This window comes from Cyprinodon tularosa, unplaced genomic scaffold, assembly GCF_016077235.1.
Source record: "Cyprinodon tularosa strain WSP-4 unplaced genomic scaffold, ASM1607723v1 ctg96, whole genome shotgun sequence".
Taxonomy (NCBI): domain Eukaryota; kingdom Metazoa; phylum Chordata; class Actinopteri; order Cyprinodontiformes; family Cyprinodontidae; genus Cyprinodon; species Cyprinodon tularosa.
In genome coordinates, this window is record NW_024039740.1 from 943,730 (window position 1) to 963,315 (window position 19,586).

Below are 19,586 nucleotides of genomic sequence, written 5' to 3' on the forward strand. Positions count from 1 at the left end.
TAACTGCAAATCACAACTTACACTACAGTGAGGGAAATTATTAAAACAATATGTGCACCAATGTTAATCAACCTTCATTTATCTGAAGTTGGTTAACGAATACCATATGTTCTTTTCCTAAACACTTATTTAGCAGAATTAAATGTGTTTTTTCTGAGCTCACCGCATTCTTCTTCATCAGAGTTATCGCCACAATCATCCACTTTGTTGCAGACTTGGTCCATGCGAAGACACACATGATCGTTTCTACAGCGGAAGGGCCTTGTGGGCGGACAGGGAAGCTTAGCTAAAGGCCAAGAGATAAAAAAAGGAAAGTCATTTGTTTCTCTTGACATTTGAAACAAAGCAAAATTTTCCATCTAGGGTTGCTTAAAAGTTAAAACAAGAAAAACATGCATCTGTTGGCTTTTGGATGCAGGTCTTGTGAGTGACATTACACCTACCACACATTTCTGTATCTTCGTCAGAGTTATCACCACAGTCATCCTTGCCATCACACACCCATGTGTGGAGTTTACATAAGGTGTTGTTACAAATGAATTCATCGGCCCGACAGAAGAAGGCTCCTGCAGTTAAATACAAGTTTCATAAACTTTTGGTACTGCAAGTTAGATACAACAGCTTCAAATCAAATTTAATTGAAAACAAAGGCGGATTGTTTTCCACAGTTATGAAGGCATTATGGATCGCTGTACCTCATGCAAATAAAAGGGTAAATCTATTTCTGTGCATTAGAGATACATTTTCATCTGACTTTGCGAATTATGCTTTCATCTTGTGTATGTAAATATTGGAAAAAAAAAACAAGTTAAACAGGAAGGTCACTGTACTTGAAGTAAATTTAAGTGCAATATGAGGGCAAGGGTGGTTGAAAAATAAGTTTCACTTCTTAATACCCCTTATTTGGTGGAAGGTTTTGTTTCTATTTATGTTAAAGGAATAGTACACCCAAAACATGATTAGCCTTCATTTTCTACTCACCCCCATGCTGAACAAAACTCTGGAGTACTTTTTTGATATCTCAAATGCATCTGGAGATCTGGGAGGCTTCTTGCTGTCTGCTGACATTCAAATAATGGAGGTCTATGGCGCCCGAGACAGAAAGGTCCATAAAAGTCCACAAAAACGTGTCAATATTCCTCCATACTGCTCGTCCAATGTAATCCAAGTGTCCTGAGTGGGTAGCATCCAGAATTTACTCGAAACCAAGTCATTTAGAACGTTTTAGAGCCTAAACAGTAGTGTATAGGATTTCCTAATAGCGCCCCCATGCGCGCTCACGATTCTACGGAAGCCGGCAGACCAAACCGGAAGAACGTGCGCATTCAGCGTCTGCTCTGCCGATAATGCAAGCGTAGAAGAAGAAATGTGCTGTTTACCTGTGCAAAGAAAGAAACAACGAAAGAAAAATGTCTGAGGACTTCAGTGTTGAGGAAGAGCATGAGTTCTTTGCCGAGCTGAATGCGCTGGTTTGGTCTGCCGGCTTCCGTAGAATCGTGAGCGCGCATGGGGGCGCTATTAGGAAGTCCTATACACTACTGTTTAGGCTCTAAAACGTTCTAAATGACTTCGTTTCGAGTAAATTCTGGATGCTACCCACTCAGGACACTTGGATTACATTGGACGAGCAGTATGGAGGAATATTGACACGTTTTTGTGGACTTTTATGGACCTTTCTGTCTCGGGCGCCATAGACCTCCATTATTTGAATGTCAGCAGACAGCAAGAAGCCTCCCAGATCTCCAGATGCATTTGAGATATCAAAAAAGTACTCCAGAGTTTTGTTCAGCATGGGGGTGAGTAGAAAATGAAGGCTAATCATGTTTTGGGTGTACTATTCCTTTAAGGTGAATTTAGTTAGTTTGGAAACTGGTGTTTGGTTTGGTTGATGTTAACAAGTCTTTTTTGTATGTATTTGGTTGATTCATTTATTGCTGTTTGTCAGATTGTCTGTCTGAAAAATTCTGATCTCTATAAAAATGTCCTTGCTTTACTCTTCTAATATTGAAATTGGACATTGAGCATAAGAAAACTCAGTTTATAAACAACTCACATTTTTCATATTCATAACAGTGTTCCAGTCAGATACCAAAAACACCAATACATGCTTTTTGGGAGCCATTAACAAGCTCCAGACATATTTTCATTTCGATATTTATAAACACTTCTGATCAAAAATGAAATTAGTTTATTCAGATTGTTTACCTGCATAGACCTGACTTTTAAGCAAAGGTTAAAAGTATATCAGATGTAATATATGTGAAGGATTGGCTGGCAGCAAAACAGCCTCACAGCATCATGCTGCTTCCACAATACTAAACCGCTGGATGGTGTCCTTAGGAATTCAGCTAATCTGAGAAACTTTTCTTCAATTACTCTAAATTTTAGTTGAGTTAGTCTCATCTCAACCATAGTAATGTTCACCCTACTTCACATCGAGTTAGATGATTAAAATCTGAACACCATTGAGTGTTCCCATACTGATACAATCACATACTCCACTTTAAATTTGGACAAAGCAGTTTAGAAAAAGGCACCTACCTCAGCCTTGCAAAAAATTGGAATTAATCTTACTAAGCATTACCTATTCTGTTAAAAAGTGTAGCTTTCATCCAAAATTATACTTTTTTGACAACAAAAATGGTTCAGCACCTTCAAACCAAATTGGTGTCTTGGTATATATCTCTATAAATCAAAAAATGATTAAAAGGCATAAATTTTTTTCCAGGTTAAGGGATAATTAAATGTTGGAAAACACAGTAAAAAGACATCATACATAAAAACATATCTATGTGTAAATTTCTAACTGGAACTATATGACATAACCAATCTTAGTATTATCCAAATACTTTTTTTTTTTTTTTCAATTTACCATGGTTACAGTTCTCCTCATCACTGTGATCCATGCAGTCCAACACGTCATCACAGCGCCAGCGCCGAGGGATGCAGTGAGCACGATTCAGGCACAGAAATTCATCCTCTCTGCACTCCTTCACACAACCAATCTGTCCGCAACAATAAAACACAAAATCCTCAGGCAGTAACCAGTGGATAAAAAACTCTTTACAGGTTAATTTTCTAAAATTGTCTGCACAATAAGGACTCATTGGTATGAGATTCCTTTAATAACTGAAAACATGTGAAGCCTTACTGACCTCGTCTGAGCCATCAAGACAGTTGTCATGCCCATCGCAGCGCAGGCTAGCCGACACACATCCTCCGCTGGCACACACATACTCATTCACAGAGCAGGAAGGGACAACTAGAACATACAAGTGCAAAGATATTATAATTGATTTACTTCTGTATTTTCACTGCATGAAAAGCAGGATTATGGGAAGTATTTGGCATGTAAAACTGCAGCAGAACTTCATTTCAGGGAAACGGCTGCACTCTGGAGTTTTAGGTTTAGACCTTAAACCTCCAAATTCTGATGTGCCCTTTCATTCTCTGTGTTGCCCCCTTGCTTTGTGGCTGTGTCAGCAGTTTTTTACTCGTCATAAGCAGACCCAGACAAATGCTGGGCAAAATTTCACTGCCCGGGAAAGTGGAACAGGAGTAAAAAAAGAACATCTGCACTTGACAGGTTGTATTTTGTTGCACTTTGAAATGAGATTATACTTACAGATGAAATGCTTGAAAAAAAAAAAGGGCAATTTATAAAATATATTCAATTTCCTTTCATTAGATGAAAAGAAGACTGAAAATTGATAAATCGATTTGCTATGATCAAATCTGAAATTTTCATTTTTTGAACGATATCACCCAGGCCTGGTCTATATTTTCTTTCTATAAACCTCTTTCATAGACTGTTAAGGCACAACCTGAACTGTTCTGCAATAATATACAGATACGATTTAATCAGTGTATTATTATACATTCTAGCCTGAATGACTCCAATAAAAATGAATTATGCTTTACAGTGACAGAAATTCTTCATTCTTTGATGCATCCACAATCACTGTCTTTTTTTATTTTTGTTTTCCAGCAGCTCTCGCCGCCACGGACTAGGAAAGGGGTTTACCATTGATTCCATGTCTGTAAGGAAGATAGCAGCTTCAAGCCTGCCTCCAGTTGAATTAGAAGAGGCCAGAAGCTCAGTGACCTCTGTCAGAATTTAGAGAAGAGACTAGTTGTTCTCAAGTACCACTGCCCTGCATGCTTTAGATTTCTCCTCACTGCCACACACCTGACCTATATAATGAAATGATTAACAGGCTTCTGCAACACTTGAAGGCTGCTAAGGAGGTCGTGCAAGTATTTGAATCAGGTGTGCTGCAGATATCTAAAACATGCAGGGTAGATATGATTGAAGAACAGGTTTGAGAACTACTGGCTTAACTTCCACGTTTCACCATAGCTTTAACACCACGAATAGTCCGCAGAGCATCCAACCCCATCTACTGGGTTGGACACAGTCACATTAGTCAATGGAAGTGGTTCCACTGGGCTCGCCACAAAGCGTCACTGCATTATCTTTCATGCTTGATGCTTCAAGTTCCCCTCAATCTGATGTAGATTGGATCTTTCAGGCAGGAAGTGAGATTCTATAAAGCAAGGGATCCAGTGAAGTTAAACACTACATGTGCAGACAATGGATCACATTTTGGTATAAAACATCAAAACGTTTTCTGCAGCGAAGAGCAACCAGAGAATCTCATGTCATAGGACACTATTGACCACAAATGTTTATTTTTAGATGTTTACATGATTCATGTAATTTATAAAGATAACAGCAGAAAGGAAAAGGCACCAGCTGATGGGTAATGTGACCAGATTAAGAGCAGGCATGCGAGACAACAGTTGTACTGGCCAACTAACCACTTTATTTTTCTATTTAAAGCTTCCATGTTTAAACCCCTACTGTAAGATGATGAAATCCTTGTGTGATCTGAGTCAAACCGCTCTACTCTGAAACGGTGGAATAGGGGGTTTGTCAGAATCCACGGCGTTAACCATTTGGTTGAACCCACAGGTGTCTGTACATCTAAGAGCCTCCAGACAGATGTTCATCTTTATGCGGTGCAGAAGGAACAAGTTTTTAACTGTAGAAAAAGTGTAAAATTATGTTTGTATGTAAATAAAATAAGTGACTCAAGTGTGTGTCTCAGAATGTGTTTTTAATCGCATGTGATTTCTGACTGATGATGTCAGAAGATTTTATCCAATGAATATAGCAATGTGGATGACACGCCCGGGCTCCTGGCAACGAAAGTAGCTATTCATAAGTTCATCAGACTTGTTAATATCTCACAGCCAGCTGCTCCATTCCCTCCAACTCCTCCCTCTGCCCACAGTGTACGAAATCAACCATGTCTGGCTCAGAGAATTCGAGTTCCTCCAGCCTTAAACAGCCGCAAATTTTCCCAAAGCAGCAGAATTCAAAGAGTTGAAGTGGTCGAAAATATGATTAATCATGCAGTGTTTACTAAATTGTAGATTAACTCTGTCCTAAAAGAGAGACAATTCCTTAAGTATTATGATTTCTCTTAAACGAATCTTCTCATTGTTTTATGGAGAAAAAAAACTTTTTTTCTCTGAAAATGACCTGATACAAAAAAAATATTTGTAATTTTGATGATATGCTTTTAAAATTAATCTGCATATTTTTCAAGTGTCTCTGAGAAGTTTTTATTATAATATTGGTTTTGGTTTTACTCAATTGTCTATGCACCTATTTATCCTCCCACCTTTACTAATCAGCATAAGAAACATTTTTTTTGTTTTGTTTTGATAATATTATTTATTGAAACCATACAAATGTAGCCTTTTTATGATTATTAATCTATAACATTTTAAAAAACAGTAATGCAAGTATAGGTTGTACAGGAGCAGTAGTGCGAGCCAACAGAATTGCAGAGACTCCTGGATAGGTTTTCAGTAAAAGTGGGGTGTCTCCGATTTAAACCTGCTGTTTGATTTGTGAGGGACAACTAAACAGTGGCAAACAATGACAACTCAACAAACTAATAAACTATCAAATAACTACTTCAGGTTTAGCATTGGGTTCCCTCCTTTGCATCCAATATATCTTCAATTTGATTTAAAATGTAATTGTTTCATTTTGAAATATGTGGTCACATAGTTAAAGGTATAGTGGAGGACAACCTGTACCCACTCCCGAGAGGTAAGATAGCTTCTTGGGGATGAGCACGAAGGACGGCCTTACTTACAAAATATCACGAGAATGATTGACAATCAGACGGACCACTTATTTTGATGATCCACCCGGAAAAAGAGCATCCTCCACTATATCTTTATTTTTGGATTGTGAGATGTGCGTCTGTGAGTTGCTGTTGTTCTCTTCTCACATCAACAAAACTATTTAGGTATATTCAGAGGCTGGATGAGCACTTCCAGTGTGTTTATGGTTTGACTATTTTGATTCTTTTCACAGCAGTATTCCAAATGGAGATTGATTTTGTTGTCAAAGAAAATGCATTCACTTCCCACTAATCATTATGTGATCATATGCTGTAGCTATCAATGTTTGATGTTTGATTTTTTTCTCCCCATGTGATTCAGTCCGGCTGAGCAGCAAAAACTACCCATTTTCTCCCCCCCCCAAAAAAAATGAATTATGAATAATGCTGCTTTTTGTATAGGAAACTTTTGTTCTGAGGAATAATTCACAAAACCTCTAGCGTAATTTGAGACAAGATATAAGTCATATGAGTATATATTTTTTTAGGCTCATACCTGTTCCATGGCAGTTTTTTTCATCTTCGCCCATCTTGCAGTCTTCTTGACCGTCGCATAACCACTTGAGAGAGATGCAGAGGTTGTTGTGACACCGAAACTGGTCATCTGCGCAGTGAGCCTCACACCCTCTCTGAGAAAAAAAATATGGAGAAAGGACAAAAAAATTATTACAAAGAAAAAAAATTTCAATTTATAGCCTACTTTTTTTGTATTTCACACATCTAATTAGCTATAAAACACAGAAGAGGTATTGAGGTGAAAATAATTGAAAAATGAACAAATGCCTCTAAAAGATATTAAAAAGGTGTCAACAAAACATGTTTCTGTTTTCAAAAGCTTGTTTCAAACAAAGATTAAAAGGGAAAACTAATGGTTATTAGTGATACATGGAGTGAATGTGTTCCAAGATCAGAATACATATCTTTTTTTCCAGTAAGTCTTGAATACGTATAAGGCACATAAAAGTACCTTTGTGCAAAAAAATTGCACAAAAAAGTGTTGACAAAAGATCCTACAGGACATCCTTGTCTAAACAGACAGAGAGCTAATGGCTGACCATCGCAAAATAGTGCTATCTGAGTAGGTAGACAGATAAGCAGAAGTGGAAGTGATAGACACAGCAAAAACTTATATGCAGTCTCTGCTTGAAGTGCATAACCCCAGGAACAACTGAGATTGAGCAGAGAACCCCGAAGCACCAAGGCCTCAGGTGGAGGACTTCAGGTTGAAGCAAACGGGGGGTTAGTGTTTAGGTGTCGGTTTGGGACTGGGCCAGTCAAATAAAAATGGTCGGAACTGATCCCTTTACGGGCTTTTACTTTCTAGATCTTGATTATCAATCCATGCATAATGACAGTAAATGGAAGTAATGACATGGAAAACACAGAATGACACTGATCAACGTGTAGCTTAAAACGCAGAGTAAAAACAGAACGAAAAATCCAGATCAGGAGATCATAACAGCTCATAATATAACAGTTGATATACATCAAAAATGTATCTTCAAATACTAAACTGTTCTTTAAACGAAAATATCTTACTGTGTCTCCATTCTGAACTTCATTTTTTTAACTAGACTTAAAACTAGTGCAAGCTAATGATATAATACTGCAGTCTCACCCATAGCTCACAGTTCACTCACAGCTTCAAAGGTTTGCAAACAGGTGATGGGGCTGTGCTTTCTTATGTATTCTGAGTTCTCAGAAAAAAAAAAAAAGTGATGAACTGCTTTCAACACCCAGCTAGAGGACTCTAAAAAACCCAATAATTAGTTTTAGAGTCATGAAAAAAATATTTTTTTCAGTTTGAAGGGAAAAAATTGTATGAAGATAAAATTTTAAATAGTGTGGACAATGTGCTAAAGTGTGTCCATTCATCCCTCTATCTACAGGCTTAAACGGAGCACTCTGACTACAAATATTGTTCTCTTTGGATATTAGATTGCTTATATTACAGAATTATATATATATACCACTTTCACTGATAGTTGGATGCTGCACAAAGCTGTGATTAATAGGTCCATATAGACCAAATAGTTACCAGATTTAAACACAGAGAACTTCTTTCAAATTACATCCTAATTGGACCATTCCTTCTGGGTGTTTATTTTTGACCTTAATTGAAGTCAAAATAAAAAAAATGCCAGTAAGTGTACACGTGGGATAAACCTAAAAACGGTGTTAATTACATTTCAGCACCTGTATTCAAAATTAGATGCGTAAAACAAAAATTCTAATAGCTAATGCTAAAAAGGGCAAATAATTCAAAAGAATAATGAATTTTAATACCAAGCTCTTGTCCTTGTATGATAAATCACAAATATTTCTGGCCCTAATTGGCTTTATTACTTGATTTTCTCGGCAAACGATAATACTGCTAAAATACGACCTTAGCTTATTTTCATTGCATATCAGTGTCAAATGACAAGGGCAGTTTCAAGCTTTAAAAGAGCAAATATTCAGTAATAACTTCAGAAGCAGTTCTGTACGCTTCCTTTGTGCAGGCTATTAAAAAACATATGCAAGACAGTATGTAAGTCATTTTTTTTGCACCGTCATTTATTCTTAAAATAATTTAAAAACAATAAGACTTTAAAAGGTGTTTCAGGCACAGTTTCTGACCTCATCTGAATTATCCAAGCAGTCATAATCTCCATCACAACGGAAACGTGAAGAAATGCACTCCCCATTTGCACAGGCAAAGTCTTTGTGGTTGCAGGTGACAGGCCCTGTATGAAAATAGACGAAAAAGTAAAAAATTTGTATTCTTTACAAAAGATACATAAATGAAAAAAGCATTCAAGTGTTTTTTTATATACAGTATCCTGTAGTTATATAATGGTAAAAAAGATTAGAGGACTACATTCACATGTAACATTCAGTGCTTACTAAAAAATGCAGGTGCATTTTCCTACAGGTGCAGAACTCAATTAATGGTTAAGGCTGATTTTTTTTAACAGTATTAACTATTGAGAGACATTGAATATGCAGAATTACAAACAGATGTATAGTCAAAGAAAACTATCATCACTTCACATTGTCAGTTGCATGCTTGAATGCATATCCTCCGATGTGCGCTCTGAGTGGATGTCCGATCAGTATTTAAAAAAAGCAATCGAGCACAAGTGAATAAGCATGTCTGCTCAATCGGAAGTCCATTGCTTTACATTGCCAAAATGAAAACAAGAAAGTATGGCGTTAAAATTTATAAAACGTTGAAAAGCCATTTGTAATATTGGGTTTATTGCAGCCTTAATGTAAGACTTGCTATGTGCAAATAATATCTAAATATATATAGGGACAAACACACACGCACACATATATATAAATGATGAATGTATTTTGCAAAATGCATAAACCTAAACATACAATTGAACCACTGCTACCCATTAATTGCAGCTCTTATAATCACAACTTAGAAATTCCCACAGACAAGAGCCTTATTTTTGCTATATAGTGGTAGCCTCTCCCCAAGGGCAATATTAGACTGGTGCTAAACAGCTGGATCAGATCCATTGTCTTGGTCCTCCCTTGTTATCATGGACTGTTAGCTAACTCTGGGCATGTATTATGAGTTTAGCCGCAAGAGAGACTCCCAGCAGGCATTGCAGCAAAATCTGATTTGCAGCCCCTCCATTGTCTGCTGGCCCAGCTGCTTTATGTCTTTTTTCCCATTCAACCCTTGACTGCCCTTTATTTGCATTTTAAGTGACATTAATAGGTTTGGAGGCACAAGCATCTAATAAATCAGGAAAATGTGCACACACTGCAAAAAAAGAAAAAAAAAAATCAGACTGAGACTATATGCATGAGCTCATCTTACATACAGGCAAACAATTCCTCCCACGCAAATACAAAGGGTTGAGTACACAACAGGATGTGAGATTTAACAAGGTGGGTTAGCAAGTGTCATTTTATGAGTGGATAAAGCAGCCCAGGAGTCTAAGCTCAAAATTCTTCTCAGAAAAGCAGCAAAGATATAAAGAGTGTGCTTGACAATGGCAGTTTATGCAGGCTTGATAAAACAGCATTGCTCTGAATGCACAAAACTGCTTATATATCAACGAACGAGACAAAGTGTTGTTATGGTTGGTAGAAAAGGCAGTCAGGTGTCCTCAAGGGCGTTACATTCTTCACAGTAAGTGCAAAGCATCAATGGTTTATACAAGCAAATAAACAGAGCTAAGAGCATGTGAAGTTGTCAGGTGTACTCACTGCAGTTCTCCTCGTCTGAGCCATCTCCACAGTCCTTCTGACTGTCACACCTCCAGTGGTCTGGGATGCAGTTGTTATTCTCACAGCGGAATTCATGAGGTCCACAGGTCTTTTCATCTTTTTCATCAGCGGCGACAAATAGAAAGAAAACATAACGATGAAGATGGCTTCAAAGAGCATGAATATTAATAAAGGACTAGCTATCGTATTTTAAAGTGTATTCATCGTTTCCTCAGGGCTTCCCTGAGCAAGCCTGAATGTGAGCTCAAAATACGGTGCATTCAAAAAATGAATACAAAGTAAAATTCCATACCTAACTATGCTGCTGGACCTGCTGTATAGATAGGTGAAAAAAAGTTGGCAGAATTAAATGTTTCTAAACAGCTCCTTTACTCATTATTGCAGAAGACGTAACCGTAAAAAATGGAAAAAAACTCCATTATGCTTTTTGTCTTTTTTTTATTGGATACTGCAACGTGTATCAATACTTGATTATTAAAACAAAAAAACAAAAAAGACTGATTTGATCATTTTCATGCTGCTGTGTTCTTTCTGTTAGGCTCTTAATTATCACCTCACAAAAGTTTGAACTGATAATGTCACTAATACAAAAAACCCAAAACATAATTAATTACCTTGAGCAAAAAACCCCAGATAATACATGTCGAATGGATTGACAAAACTAAATCTGTCCTTCCAAGAGTGAGGAGGTTTTGAATTAAATCTTTCTGGTGGAAAAGTATAGAGGATATTATCAGTCTTGAAGTGGGGGAAAGTGGTCCCAGGCATATTAAGTTTGAAGTCGAAGGATTTGCACAGAAAATTAATATTCCAAAGGCATCATTTTCAGGGACAATGATATTGGTAGAACCATCTTTGGGTGCTTTACTGTTCAATATACAGAGCAGACTCTAGGGTTTCAGCATAGCAGGGGGAAGAAACAGGAACGTGCACAAAGCAGGAACATATTAGCGAGTATTTTAGCTGAATCCAGTATTTAAATGTATGTGTAAGTGGTAATATTTTGGAAAGGTACAGAGGTACAAAAATGTACACATAAAAATGTGTAATTCTCTAAGAGTTGGTTAAACCCTTATAGGCAACATTTTGTTTTGTTTTGCCCACACACAATTCAAGAAACACATGCCATTAGAGCACAAAGTGGTTTTGTTTGTTTTATTCTAACCTATTTAGCTTTCACATAGCAGCAGAAGAAGCTAAAAACAAGAAGAAAAAAACAACACAAAACAGATGTTAGAAAGAAATCCATTACATCAAAGCATGAGGACCAGAGTAAGTGAAGTATAAATTGGATGGTGTTCAGTCTAAGCCAGACCAATCACTTGTCCTTATGCTCTGAAATGCTTCAAACAGTCAATGTAAACATGACCACAACCACTTATAAAACACAAACAAACAAGCTGGACATAATTCCTGTGTCAGAATTGTACAGAGAAAAAAAGAATATTCTTTTTTTAAGTATACCTAGATGAATCTGCTGTAATGCAAAAGAAATTGGAGAGTTTACCCTTTCAAATGAATGTGTTGAAATTAATGACATGAAAAATCCCAGATTTACAGGTATATTATGTTATATCATGTTAAATACATTCATACAATAAAATTTAATCTACTAACAAAAGATTAAAAAAATTATTCTTTAGTCTCCAAGCCCTCATATATCGGACTGTAGCAACAGGACGCAATCAGCTGATTCAAAGAAAGTAGATCAATTAATAATATAAATGCACTAATGACCAACACAGTGTGTAATAAAAGATTTTCTGACATTTCTGACATTATTTTAAGCTACATTTATGTTAATGTTGGGAACAATCTTAGTTTTCCATGTAGCTGGTTGGAGGACTGTAGTCCCTGTTCTTTGACAGGAAAAGGTTAATGCCAATCACATTTGTAACATGTTAATAAATGATTTAAAAAAAAAAGATAATAAATATCGATTTACTCTATATTGGAACCCTTTATTAAAAGCATTAGGTTACCTCTACGATGCGACAACCAAAGACAACCAAGTTCATCTAAAAGTAGTTGTGAATGAAATGTGAGTAAATAAACTAATCTCTTACATCATCTTATTCGTATTAGATAAATATATTTGTGAAAGAAAATCCTCTTCCCTTAAAAAACTCAAGAAGATAATCCACATGTCAAATAAAAATGTTAAACCAACATACACTGCGACTGAGGTTGTGCACCTATTATTGTTTCACATTGTCTATTGTTTCTGTTATGTTTGCAGCCCTTGAATGTTAAGGATTTGAGTTTCTAGCATTCGGTTTACAGAAGAGGTGAAATCTAAAAGCAGCATAATGCTTTATGCTCTATTAACTACTCAAGTTGTAGCTGATGCAACCAAGGATAACTTTATTGTTTAGACCAAGCAAAGTCTTGTAAAAACAAAAAAATATTGTCATACATATTCAACATGGCGTGAAGGCTTGGGGGCAGTTTTCAAATATTTCATGTTTCACAACTTACCCATATCCCCTTTTGAGAGTTTTCTTTGTGATAGGTCAAAAGTGATAGGTCAAAATTCTAAAGTTCTTGGGGTGAACTGAGTTTTCTTTCCAATACAAGTATTTTTATCAGCAAAAGTCTCCAGGAGTTTGATAAACCAGCTTTCACAGACATTTCTAACCCTTGTTGGATCAATGAACTAATAATGCCAACCTTCTGGTTTTGCTACAGGACTTGGCAATTTAATAAACCTCTCTTTTCAGCATGATGCAATGGGCATTTCCCACTATGAACTAACCCCCCCATTGTAGGTTCAGAGAAAGATTAAACTCATGTCATGTCTGTTCAAGCTGCAGAAGAGCTTTCATGATTTAGTATTTGTGATTTAGAAATTATAATACTGTTAGTAGGCATCACCATTTCAGTGATATTATTAATTGAACAAAAGTCTTTGACAATGCTGGCAGGTTGCCTTCAAGGCATTTAGATTTAGATGTGTTGGACGTCAACTCAAGGGTAAAGTTTTCCCAAACTAAACCAGATTTGGATGAAAGTTCTTTCTGGGAAAGTACTTACCACAGTTGGCCTCATCTGATCCGTCTGCACAGTCGGGATCCTCATCACAAACCCAAAGCTTGGAAATGCAGTGCATGGAGGCCTTACACTGGAACTGGTCGGGGGAGCAGGTGCTTTCAGCTGTATTTAGACCCAAAAAAGAAAAAGTGAGCAAAAAGAAGGGCAACATATTTCCTCTTTGTGGATGAAATCATTTATGTAAAAAGACCTGAGTCATCATGGAAAGCCATAGACGCAAGACGCAGTGAGAAAGCAAATTATGCCTCCCACATCTCATTTGCCCCCCTTTTTCTCTGCTATATTACAACAAGGTAAGAGCAGCTCCTTTTTTATATAATGTGACATTGTTTCAAATAGCATTTTAATTTTCAGTGGGGCTGTGTTCATTACAAAGGTGCATTCAAAAACACATCCAATCATGCTGGAAGTTTAAGCAGGGCTGAAGTAATTAGCTTCACTTTAATTAAAGTCTTTTTTCCCCTCCTGACTTTCCTGCAATCTCCTTGCCTCTCTCTCACCCCTTCTGTAATCATCGCAAAGACAAACGCATCCGGTGAAAAGTCTTGAATAGGGTGTGATATCCTGATGAGTTACATCATTGCAGACAAAATCTGCTCTTATCCTCAATGTGATTCAATTTCTAATCCCTTTTCACAAAAGCTGGCCATATCAGAGGTTGTCTCTGGAATGCCAAATAAGGACTATGCCATCCTCATAGTGTGCTACTAATTAAAAGTTAGTTCAACTCTAGGCATGAAATATAAGGGGTTTTTTTTGTCTATAAAATACAGTTGGTGTTGGTAGAAACAAAAAAATAATGTTTTTCCAAGGCCTTAGTAATAGATACTCAAAGATAATAAAAATAAATGTGCAGATTCTTACGGCAGTCTGTCTCATCCTCTCCGTCACCACAGTCGTCTTGACCGTTGCAGCGCAGGTTTAAGGGGATACATTTCTGTTTTCTGGTGCACTTGAACTGGCCTGACAGGCAGATGTAGGTCTCTAAAGAGGGAAATTGGAAATTGAAAGAGATAGAGAAAATTCAGACCAAAGGAAATGGACCAAGGGCAAATCTAATCAACAAACTGATTAAAAGAAGTGAGAAAAGATAAACAGAAATAAAAAGATCAAGACAGCCCCTAATTATAAACTTTGCAAGTCTTACCAAGAACCCACCTGAGTGAATACGTTAGTTTGGGTCAAGATTAAAGAAAATAGTTTATCATTAAAATACAAAATTTCTGGAGTTCCATTAAACATCTGGTTGACATCTTAATGCATTTTTTTTTTTGTTTTTTTTTTTTGCAGCTGCATTGTTGTGTTTCTCTGTAAAAACTTGAAATGCCTGCTGATTTATTTCTGGTCTCAGGTGACATATGCCTGTAGAATATTATCATGATAGGATTCTGAGAGATCATTATGGTGGGGGACTTGATTCGCCGACCTTCTAACTGTCTCTTGCAACAGCCAGGTGGACGATCTTGCTGCCGACATCATCAATTATCTTCCGGTAATCCTGAATTCACGACGGATCCGGCCAAACTAACAGATGGAATAGTGGTTGGAATTTTCATTGACACTACAGGTCTCTAGTATGGTGTATAAATAAGTTTTGGCTATTGGTAGCCTTTAAAATAGCTCCTATTTTATTTTACAGAAACCACATATAAAAAGGTTTCAAACCATTGGAGACCTTTTCAAAAAATAGATAACTCAAAGTAAAGGCTTTTATGTACGTATGCTAAAGTATAATAGTATTTTATTAGCAAGCATCTCTCAGGAAAAAGAAATAGCATAACAGCAGCAAAAAAAAAAAAAAAATATATATATATATATATATATACAAAAGAGTAGAGATAAAATTTAATATTAAAATCAATATAATTAAAAACTTCAAAAGCCCTTGTTCATGACTTCTGGCAAAATAGTTGTATGGAGGGAGGCTAGACTTCATTCCCAAAACTGTGAATTCCTCAGGACATCAGCTCCTCCGGTCGGTCAACGCCTCTCTTCGGGACATTAACTCCCTCTTTTCTGGTCTCCTACTCACCACTATCAGAATATGTCAAAAATAAATCTAGTCTGGATATCCTAACACTAAAATATGGAAGCCCGTTTCCGCCACTCTGTTAAAAATTACAGCTGAATCTGTCATCTAGACGCAGCTCTGGATAAACCAAAGGGATCTACTTTTTCAGCACTTCTGGGGCTTTTCCAAAAATGTATGGTCTTGTATATAATGTCATGCTTCACCTGAGCCTTTATTGTGAAGTTCGAACAGCGAGAACTTAACAGGAAATCGTATACGGTTGTTAGGGGTAACAACAGATATAAATGAAGGGATCTGGGAGGCCGTTTACCTACAGAATTCTAGGAAAAAAATCATTCCAGCCAATAAATAAGATAAATAAGTGCAATGGTATATTCAATACCAGCACAGGAATGCGATATTATGTTGTGCAATAACTATATATACTAAAACGAGTGCAGCTCTAACATCGACTGGGACTGTGACTAAAAGCATCTTTTGCATTAAAGTACTTTTTTTTTTTTTCAAGGGACTCTGTAAGAATTCTCAAATTAACATCTCAACTTTTAACAATGTAATGTCAAAGTTGGAAGATGTATGAAAAAAGTAAGCAAGAGAGGAGCTGTGTTTCTCTAGGTATTATGGCTTAGTGTGTTTTACATTAATCAATTGTTTAATAATACTGAGAATACTGAATATACAGGTACAAACTGATCAGGGTTACATTATAGTCTAGGTTATGTTTTATTCAACTGATATCTTGGTTGTTAAAATGTTCAAAAGCAAGTAGTTACAGCAGCTTTCTAAAGTTTTGCTACTCCTTTACCATATTAAGCACCTATTAAGTTCCATTAAAAACACACACATCTATGTACTTATTTTGGATTAATGCAACACACTAACACAAATAGGGCCATAATAGTTACATGTACAGATATTAGAACTGTTAAGTCCTTCACCTTGACAAATCTATGAGTCCGCTGCATTTGCAAACCTGTAAAGACACGGACTTCCATCTAAGCTGTCAGGTTACCCTACAACTAATCTGTTCAAGGTTAAATAATTTTTTTGAATAATACTATATATAGAATTTATTGATCCATTTTCAATGGATACATTTATTTCTTACAGCAGTTCTTACAAACACACAAGTGGTGTGAGGTTAGTTAAGTTATGTGCAAGCTGATTGGCAAAACAATTGCTAATAGAATAAAGGTATCTTACATGCAGTCAATAGTGGATATGATTGTACTAAAGTAACAATGACTGCAAGTATTGCAATGTTAAATGCATAGATTACTATACAGTAAATCTGACAGTGGTTTTGCATGTTGTTCTTTGCGAGCCTCTCCTCCAGCTTCTTCTTGCGTTCTCTTTACTGTTCCACTGCAGCTCTCGCTGAACTCCCCTCTGATCCTCTCTGTCCACTGAAGTGAAAGACCTCTTCATTTGCTAAAGATGGGCTTTAAGCTTAGGGGCCAACCAGTTATAAATGGATTATGGGAATCCCATATGGATTTCATGTGGACTCAAAGATTGCCGGAAACAAGAAAAAGCAAAAACAAGAAGAATAAAAGTAGACTCAGCATGTGCTAGAGTTTTCAAAAATACAAATACTTCAAAAAGTATACAGTTGTTTTTTGCATATTATTGCTATCCTTATTTTTAGATTTCTGGATCATTATCACATAAAAAGAAAAATACCTCTGATAACCTTCAAATATGATCAAACTGTGTTATATTTAGGCTAATATCTAATTTGCATTTAGTTGCACACTAATTTAATCATCATCTATGGTTCTGTAGAGAATGTGTGTTTGATAATTAGATTGGATAAGGTTTCTCATGTTAACCAAAATTATTTCTTGCCTTTATTTATTAATTTAAAGTAATTTCTTATCCCCATTCCCCAAGTATGAAATATTTTCTATCAATTACACTTAATGCTTTTAACATATTAATTGTAAAAAGTGAGTGACTTTTACAAAATATTCCAGTAAAATAAGTTTTCTGTTGCCCCTACCACAGTTGGCTTCATCTGTGTTGTCACCACAGTCGTTTTCTCCATCACAGATGAAGGGAGGAAGAGCACAGAGGCCGGTGCCACACTGAAAACGCCCAGGCTGACATTTGAATTCCGCTGTTTGTAAAGAAGTGTAACGATGTGTACGTTTAGATACAAAATGGAACAGATCTTACAAAGGAAGTAAAAGCTGTGACAGAACATTTGACAACAAGAAGTAAGCAAAGAGAATAAAATGTTGTTGGCCTAGATTCGCTTTTTTTTTTTTTTTTTAAAGGTTGCAACCATTTTAAAGGCAAAAATAAAATAACATTCCACTCACGGCAATCAGGGGGTTCGTCTGAGCCATCCCCACAGTCATCAACCGTGTCACACTTCCACCAGAAAGGAATGCACTCATCTGTCCCACAGCGGAACTATGTTGGAATAAAAATCACAAGGAAAAGAAGAACACAATTTAAAGTCAACATGCATTCCCACCTACCTGGTTAGACTTCTACATTCTTCAAAGCCAGAGTTAAAATCAATACCTAAACATTTCCTTCACCCTTCATGTCAGAAAATAAAAGCCCATGAAGGTAAAGCAATTTGCCTTCAGGTGGAATAGTACTGATCAGAACAGAGGAGCAAACAACATGATCACAGCAGGTGTAGACATGGGGGGGAGGAGGAATAACGGAGCTGACCTGACTGGAGGTGCAGTTGGAGAGGCAGGTTTTGTTGTCTGCAGCAAGGTAAAAATTTGTGGGACAGGCACATTTGTGTTCCCCACCAGGGGAAAGAAGACATAAATGGCTGCATCCACCATTTGCAATCTGGCACTGGTGCTTGGGTACTGAAGATAGGGATACAAGTACAAGACAGAGCTCTAACTGTCTGACACCAATGTTTTTTTTTCCTTCAAACTAAAAAAAAAAATGGGGAACTATTAGCTGAATGATTCACACTTGAGTGCTTATTGTGCTATGTACCTTCAGGCTGCCGTAGTGAGTGGTAGACCTTAATGGATTTGATGGCTTGCCAGGAGTTGAGAAGCTCAATCGCTTGAGTACCTGTAGTCTTGTGAGCACGTCGGAGTGATTTGGACTTCCCATCAGTCCAGTACACAAAGTCCTCAAACAGAGTCAGTGCCATTACTCCTTGGATGTGGTCATAGGACACTAGAGAAGGAAGTCATCTATTAAATTCTGTATTCTTAAGAGTTATCACAATTTAACACTCCCTGGAAATAAAAACAGTCTAACACATTTAACAAAAATCAATCTTACAAGATGTTATTCACCTAAAACCACCTGTATCCATTGGCTGTACTTCATGTTTATGTCATAAATGAACACAAAATAGTGGAAAATGGGAATTTTACATGATTTTCAAATGTTTAAAAACTGTAGATCTAACTACCTCTCAAAAAGCTGTTCATAGCCTGAACTTTTCCCTCAGTGTTTCATCCTAAACACACGAAATGGGTAGAAGATATCTATTAAACCTTTAAGTCCGGACTAAGTCAATGTAACATACTGTTTAATCTGATCAAAACCATAACTCTGGCTGAAAGTCAATGGTTTTTGTCCTGATGAAAGGTACATGTTAGGGCTGGACATGTTAGGGCTGGGCAATTAATCCTTAAAAATCCTAATATCCGAATTGCAGGAGCAATTACCAATTTTTGGTCACACTGAATTTAATCACAGGACACTATTTGTCCATTCAGCCCTGTAATATGGTACTTTATTATGCTTAAATAGGGTCTGCTGCAACAGAAAAGACTAGCATGCAGATCCATGAATGTGAAATACAAGGAAGAACATTTCAAGGAAGTGGTAAAGTCCTGCAACAGTGGACTCTAAATATGAGAAAAAAAAGCCCTTGAGCCAAAGAGAAAATCTTTGTCTTTCGTCTGGATAATACTTTGGTTTTAAAAAAGACAACTGTGTGAGGTCTCAGGTATTTTGATTACCTTAAATGTTCAGAAACTATGCCAGTAGAGTGAAACTGTTTAAAACACCAACTTGTTTTTTTTCCTCTGTATTCTGCATTTATTACAAGGACTCTCACCAAGCTATTT

At 36.7% G+C, this 19,586-nt stretch overlaps 1 protein-coding gene across 1 annotated transcript in view; it reads right to left on the reverse strand.

Moving 5' to 3' along the window:
* The window catches only part of lrp1bb (low density lipoprotein receptor-related protein 1Bb), a 395,850-nt gene that overhangs the window by 41,572 nt on the left and 334,692 nt on the right, over positions 1–19,586 (reverse strand). Inside the window, exons 61-73 of the mRNA XM_038275471.1 lie at positions 18,493–18,681; positions 18,208–18,356; positions 17,844–17,937; positions 17,522–17,638; positions 14,352–14,471; positions 13,470–13,589; positions 10,416–10,532; positions 8,823–8,929; positions 6,700–6,832; positions 3,156–3,262; positions 2,873–3,005; positions 444–566; positions 164–286 (exon numbers count right to left, since the gene is read on the reverse strand). Of these exons, the coding sequence (XP_038131399.1) occupies positions 164–286; positions 444–566; positions 2,873–3,005; positions 3,156–3,262; positions 6,700–6,832; positions 8,823–8,929; positions 10,416–10,532; positions 13,470–13,589; positions 14,352–14,471; positions 17,522–17,638; positions 17,844–17,937; positions 18,208–18,356; positions 18,493–18,681 (1,632 nt within the window). The remainder of the gene's footprint in view (positions 1–163; positions 287–443; positions 567–2,872; positions 3,006–3,155; positions 3,263–6,699; positions 6,833–8,822; positions 8,930–10,415; positions 10,533–13,469; positions 13,590–14,351; positions 14,472–17,521; positions 17,639–17,843; positions 17,938–18,207; positions 18,357–18,492; positions 18,682–19,586) is intronic.